Source organism: Otolemur garnettii, unplaced genomic scaffold (assembly GCF_000181295.1).
Source record: "Otolemur garnettii isolate 467f Iridium unplaced genomic scaffold, OtoGar3 scaffold00251, whole genome shotgun sequence".
NCBI lineage: Eukaryota > Metazoa > Chordata > Mammalia > Primates > Galagidae > Otolemur > Otolemur garnettii.
In genome coordinates, this window is record NW_003852646.1 from 765153 (window position 1) to 772534 (window position 7382).

At 42.0% G+C, this 7382-nt stretch overlaps 1 protein-coding gene across 1 annotated transcript in view; it reads right to left on the reverse strand.

Moving 5' to 3' along the window:
- Nucleotides 1–2965: 2965 nt before the first annotated feature.
- Nucleotides 2966–7382, reverse strand: part of CSNK2A1 (casein kinase 2 alpha 1) — a 67862-nt gene continuing 63445 nt past the window's right edge. The window contains 2 exon segments of the mRNA XM_003802618.3: nt 2966–5845; nt 5847–5917. Coding sequence (XP_003802666.2) covers nt 5714–5845; nt 5847–5917 — 203 coding nt within the window. The 3' untranslated portion in view covers nt 2966–5713.

The following is a 7382-nucleotide window of genomic DNA, read 5'->3' on the forward strand; positions in this document are numbered from 1 at the left end:
GGACAACAGACATAATGAGACCCTGTATCTACAAAAATAAAAATAAATTAACCAGGTATGGTGGCACATGCCTATAGTCCCAGCTACTCAGGGAGCCTGAGGGAAGAGGATTACTTGAGCCCAGGAGTATAAGGTTATAGTGAGCAATGATCACAACATTGTACTACAGTTTGGGCAAGAGAGCTATTTAAAAAATAAAAAAGGGTGGGACCTGTGGCTCAAAGGAGGCCGGCCCCATATGCTATAGGTGAAGGGTTCAAACACAGCCCTGGCCAAAAACTACAAAACAAAACAAAAAACCATATAAAAAACAGCCTGTATTAATTACAAACCAGGTATGGTGCTATGCATTTTCCTTATGTTATTCCATTCAATCCTCTTTAATTCTGAGGGCTAACGGATCCATTAAAAAGTTTTTATCAGGGCTTGGTGCCTATAGCACAGTGGTTATGGCACCAGCCACATACACTGAAAGTGGCTGGTTTGAGCCCGGCCTGGGCCAGCTAAGCGGCAATGACAACTGTAACAAAAAATAGCTGGGTGTTGTGGTGGGCACCTGTAATCCCAGCTACTTGGGAGGCTGAGGCTAAAGAATCACTTAAGCCCCAGAGTTTGAGGTTGCTGTGAGCTGTGATGCCATGCACTCTACTAAGGGCAGCACAGTGAGACACTGTCTTAAAAAAAAAAAAAAAATAATAAAAGTTTTTATCAAGATTGCATAAGATATGCAAGTTCATCAGGGACGTTATAGTCAAGTGGGGAGACAGAAAATAGACCAAAAAAAAAAAAAAAAAAAAAAAGAGAGAGAGAGAAAGAGAAAACAGACAAAATAATAAAATAAAATTTCATGTGTTGTGAGGAAAAAAAGGTTAGGGTAGTGATGGCAGTGGGAGAAACAGATTGAGACTTTAAGATCAGAGCAAGAGTGAGTGAGTTAGGCCCAAGGTTTTTAGACCCAGGTTTGGGGAAGGGAAGCCTTTGGTTAACGTTTTCCTTTACCAGGAAAAGATAGCTTACCCTGAGAAGATAGCTTCTCTAGCACACATGTCATCTCTGATCAGCCACAGTCCCTAAAACTGAGGCAGAAGAGAGAATATGTGACCAGAAGGGAGGCAGGCAAAGACTGGTGGTTAACAAACTACTCAAACCCAATTCTGATCTTGGGAGAAAATCTGCTGGTGGGACAAAACTAGATTTTTCAAGAGACGCTTAAATAGTCAGTTTGAATTATAACTACACTTGACAAGAGGTAAAGCAAAGATTAAATATAAAGATTGAGAAGAAATTAAAATCCCCAAATCTGTTAACCTATCTCCTTTTTTCTCTACTGCTTTAGGACTACAGTAATTAGCTATATCCTGAAGATCTATTTTACCAAGTATGTTTCTTTCTACGACAGGTCCTCTTAACAACTTAATCCTTCTGTTTCACATAAGTTGTACAGGTATTTTAAATGTGAGATTATTAGGCTAGGCATGGTGGCTCACTTGAGCTCAAGAGTTCCAGACCAGTCTGAGCAAGAGCAAGACCCTGTCTCTACTAAAAATAGAAAATTTGGGGCGGCGCCTGTGGCTCAGTGAGTAGGGCGCCAGCCCCATATACAGAAGGTGGTGGGTTCAGACCTGGCCCCAGCCAAACAACAACAACAACAACAACAACAACAAATAGCTGGGCATTGTGGTAGGCACCTGTAGTCCCAGCTACTTGGGAGGCAAAGGCAAGGGAATTGCCTAAGTCCAAGAGATGGAGGTTGCTGTGAGCTGTGATACCAACAGCATTCTACCAAGGGCAACAAAGCGAGACTCTGTCTCTTTAAAAAAAAAAAAAAAAAAACTAGCCAGGCATAGTGGCACACACCTCTAGTTTCAGGTACTGGGGAGGCTAAGGCAAGAGGATTGCTTAAGCCCAAGAATTTGAGGTTGCTGTGAGCTATGACACCACTGCACTCTATGACAGAGTGAGACACTGTCTTAAAAAAATAAAGAAATATTACACAATGAGTTCTTGTATCTAACAAAACTTCTCAACCCTAATATTCTCAATTCTAAAATGCTGGTGCCATAAATTAGTATGTAGTGAAAACTTATGGGAAACTCTGGTTTCAATTTTTCCAATTTTTTAAAACTATGTTTAAAAGAATAAATAAGTGGCAATTTTAAGTTTACTTTTGTGGGCTATACTCATCTGGTATTGATAAGCCATTAAACAGTTTTATTTCTTCTATTAGCCTTTTTGATGGTTTCTGTCAAAGCAGCCAGATACGTTTCCACAAGCTCACATGCACATTCTCAGTCCAGGCCTTAAGACTTTGCAAGCTGCCTTGTGCAGGGGGTATTATCTAAAGGCTGACTTTCCACCAGGTGTTACTGGTATTCACTGAGCATGGTCTTTTCTGTTACAACAAGCTGTCCTCCTGGACTTTTTTATTCACACACCAAATTTTCTAAATCAATGTCAAAACTGAAAAAGATCTCAGAAGACACCTCACTCAGACTCCCCCTGTGTAAATATACACAGAGGTACGAAGGAGGGAAGGGCCTTTGCCAGAGAGTATAGTGTGAATCACTGACAATGTCGGGACTAAGGACTAATCTTCCACACCAGAAGGCCAGGGGAATTAGGTTTATTAAAAGCCTAAGAGGTGCCAGATACTCAACATAGCCTCTCATTCAGTCCCAAAGAAGTAGTGGCCCCACTTTATAAATAAAATGAATTTAGAAGTTATCTGCCTCATAGCCAAATGTGTGAGAAGGGCAGAAATGAAACCAGTTTAGTTCAGCAACAACATGCTCCCTTCACTACCTCAAAGTAAAAACTCCCAGACTTCAGTGCTCCTCGACCAATCTTAATCCATCCCATTGAACATCTCCATCAACCCAACATTAAATTCACAACACATGAAAACTAAGCCAACTATCACACACGGTGTCGGTTGGAGAAGCATATTGCTCAGGCTACAGGGACATTTCATTTATTTAAATGTTTTTATTTAAAAAAAAATTAAAGACCTTCATGGCACAACTTCTTCTCAGCACAGTTATGTTTTAGTTATACCAATTACAATACAGTTACAACCAATAAATCAAGGGGGTGGGGTAGGAACTTCTGACTTCAAACTTAAAAAAGAAAAGAGGGGGTCGCACTTCAAACAAAGTTAAAAAATATTTTAAAAAACTTTTCAGACTAAATGCCAACACAACTGTTTCATATTGGCCATTCCGTTTCCTGCCATCTAAGCAATGCAGACACAGGTAGCGCTGAGAAATAAAGTGTCCCAATATAAGGTATACAGATGAGGTAATTTACAACAACACAGAAGTTGTTACTCTGTAAACCCTTGGCCCCCCCCCCCCACAATTGGGTCTTTTGTTCTCTCTCCATGCTTCTGCAGTGACTCTTTAAGTAGCATTTTAAAAACTATTTGTTTTAAAAGGCTCTTGGGTGGCACTTCAGAGTCCTCTGCATTTACCTTCCATTTTTTGCAAGGTCTGATGGGTGTAAGGAGGTCCAGCTGTCTGCAACTCTCCACATCAGGCTCAGCTACACCTAGATTTCTGAGCTAAGAAGGGTAGGTATGAAGTCTTAAATTTATAACCTTCCTCCCCACCTCAAAAGAAAGAACTCATTAGTCGTAAGTGTCCTGTTCAAATCACAATCCAGTGCAAACGTAATCACAAATTGCATCTTGGGCACATCTGGTGCTTTTTAGCTTCTGCACAAATCACAAGGTAACCCTCACAGCATTCTAGGGCACGAAAGGGTCAAGTACAATAAATATCCACTGTCAGTGGCCACAAGGAAGAAAATCACCCTGCCACACAGAATGTTTTCCCTTCAGCTCTCTCTATGGTTGAGAAGTGTTATAAAAGGAGGCTTTAGCTTCCTCTAAAGTTTACCATTACAGTCACTAAAGCCACCACCTTGATAACATTACTAAAGCCAAGCTGGGTTACAAAGTTAGATAAATTCATTAAGTTCAACTTCCCAAACAATTATGTTTACTTATGATGCCCAGGTGAGAAAGGCTTGTGAATCTATAAAGGTAGGAGATTGGGGAACTAAGACTTTAGGCCTTAAAATATGTTGGAAGAATTTTTCCTAGTTCCCATAAGCAGCTACTGTAATGAAATAACAGGAGAAAATACAGAGCTGATGGTTTTGCTATTGTGCTTAAAAAACTAGGCTTCCTCAGTGAAGCACCTGATAAAACTTAGGTGGTTGGATTACAGTGGAAAGTCCACTTTACACACACACAAACACACAAAAACTGGCGACTTTTTCCATCCCCAATCCCTGCACTGCTGAGACACAGAATGAGTTTTATGGCAAAGGATCCTTAATCCCCAGAGACGCTTTGGCTTGTGGTGCTTTTTTAAGGCCTCTCTGCCCTGCCCGGTACCATGGGTTGAACGAGGGGTGTATAAAAATGGGGGCTTTGGGAAGCCTCCACGGTACAGGGCTGTAGGCCCCTCAGATGTGAACATGAGACACCCACCCAGCGAGACCTTTACACAGGGAACTTAAATCTAACCTTGATAAATAAAACCAAACGTTTATTTACACCAAAGAATTCCAACACTGGATCTTTCACATATGAAGGACAAAGTATTATATATACACACACAGCAAGGGGTGGCAGGGCTGTAACAAGAGTTTATGGTTTTCCCACAATTATAGGTCTACCATTTCAGTTTCACTGGAGATAGTGGCTCTGCTCCTACCTCTCAGACACATTTACAAGACTGAGGAGTAGGTCTTCTCACTGGATGGCATGTGAAGCAAAGGGAAGGTAGGAGGAAAAGAAGGTAGAAAGCTTAAAATGGAACTCAATGTGACCACACCTCCCATTATAGCTCTTAGATTTGCTAGCATGAACCCTACACAGACAATGTTTGTTTCTTTTGCAAAAAGTAGTTAAGTTATGCCCAGTAACTAACTGAATTCAAAGTGGTCAAGTCAAAGACAACAAAGATTTTGCTTCCCTCTCCTACCAGCTATGGAGTCAGCATGTTGGGAGATGAAGGAGGAAAAGACCAAGGTAAAGAGCCAGAGAGGGAAGGTATCAAATTTTTAAAAAAAACTAAAACTAAAGTCGTAAGTGAATGGTTTAGGGACAGGTCAGTAAGACATGATTCATAGTGAACAGAAGGTTTTAGGATGTGTCGGCATTTTGGGTAGATTTTCAACATCTCAATGTAATTAAGACATGCTTCCATTTAGAGTCACCAGGATAACCCAACTGAAGCACTTTTCCAGTAAAATATGAAGTGACTAGCAGTAACTACACTGCTCTATAGATTGGGTCCTCCCTTCCTTTCTGCCTCCATCCTTCCCGCCTCCCTTGAGAAGCTACATTTTTGTAATCTCTGGAGAAAAGCATGAGATACAACCCCCCAAAGTGTGGGATGGTGGAGGAGCAATGGTGAAAATGGGAAAAAATCTCCACCCAAACGCAGTAGCCAGGATTGAGGCTGGTTTATCTTTGTTCTTTAGTGATGAGGAACTAAATTGGAAGGGGAGAAAAAAATCTGTCTGTGAAATATTCCACCTGCAGGTAATTTTTCAGGGAATCCCCTGAGTTATGAAAAGTTCGAGTTAAAAAAAAAAAAAAGAAAAAAGAAAAAAAGAAAATCAGCCTATTATATTTTTTTTTTATGACTGAACTACTATAAATCCACAAGCAACGGTTCAGACACGGTGCTTCTGAAGTGTTTCATCCCTCCCCGCCAGGCGCAAGCTGCATCAAGGAGAGGGTGGATTCCCCCCACCTCTGCTCAGGCATCAGGAGACAGATGGGGCCATTACTGTTGAGCGCCAGCGGCAGCTGGAACAGGCATCCCAAGGGGGTTGGCAGAAGCAATCACTGGCGAGCCTGCCAGAGGTCCAAGAGGTGAAGGAGTTGGCACTGAAGAAATCCCTGAAAGAAAATAGCTGACAGTGAGCCAGAGACACTAACCATAGCAATCTCTTTTTCTTTTCTTTTCTTTCTTTTTTTTTTTTTTGAGACAGAGCCTCAAGCTGTTCCCCCTGGGTAGAGTGCCATGGCTTCACTGCTCACAGCAACCTCCAACTCCTGGGGTCAAGCAAGTCTCCTGCCTCAGCCTCCCAAGTAGCTGGGACCACAGGTGCCCACCACAAGGCCCAGCTATTTTTTGGTTGCAGCCATTATTGTTGTTTGGTGGGTCCGGGCTGGATTCAAACTCGCCACCTTAGGTGTATGTGGCTGGCGATATAGGATATAGCCGCTTGAGCCACAGGCGCCGAGCCTCTTTTCTTTTCTTGAAACAAGAGTTTCATTTTGTCACTCTCGGTAGAGTGCCAAAGCATAATAGCTCACAGCAATCTCCAAGTCTTGGGTTCAAGTGATCCTCTTGTCTTAAATCTTAAGTCCTCTGATTTCCTCATCAGTTATCACAAAAGTAACACAATTATAATTCTTTTTTTCATTGAAGGCTTCCTTTTAGCCAAAGGTTTTTTTTTTTTTTTTGAGACTGGGTCTCACTCTGTTGCCTAGGCTATAGTGCAGTGGCATCATCATAGCTCACTGTACTGTAACCTCAAATTCCTGGACCCAAGTGGGTTTTTTTTTTTTTTTTTGCAGTTTTTGGCCGGGGCCAGGTTGGAACCTGCCACCCCCAGTATATGGGGCAGGCACCCTACTCCTTGAGCCACAGGCACTGTCCCCCAAGTGATCTTGCCTTAGCCACTTGAGTAGTTGGGACAATAGGAGCATACCACCACCACACCTGGGTAATTTTTTTTTTTTTTGGTAGAAATGTAGGTCTTGCTATATTGCTCAGACTGGCTGTGAACTCCTGGCCTCAAGTGATCTATCTTGGTCTCCCAAAATACTAGAATTATAGGTGTAAGCCATTGTGTATGGCCTTGGTCAGATTTTTACATATACTTCAAGTCTAATTTTTACAAATTCAAAGTTAAAATGGCAAGTCCTAATGCATTTAGGAGACAGGTAACCTAGGCTTAGAGAGTTTAAGCGGTTTGTCCAAGGCATGTGGCCAGTAAATGATGACTAAGTTTGGATTCCAACCCAGGCCTGTCTAGGTCAGTGCGGTCCAATATGGTGGCCACACTGACATAACCAGCCATAAATCGACAACTGAGCACTTGAAATGTGGCTGGTACAACCGAGGAACTGAGTTTTTAATTTTATTCACTTTCTTTTTGCAATTTTTAGCCGGGGCTGGGTTTGAACTCGCCACCTCCAGCATATGGGGATGGCATCCTGCTCCCCTGAGCCACAGGCGCTGCACCCAATTTTATTCAATTTTCATTAAATAGCTACATGTGGTTGGTCATACCATAATGATAGCAGAGTTTTGCAGTTAAAGCTCACGGGCTCGGCTCGGCGCCTATAGCTCAAC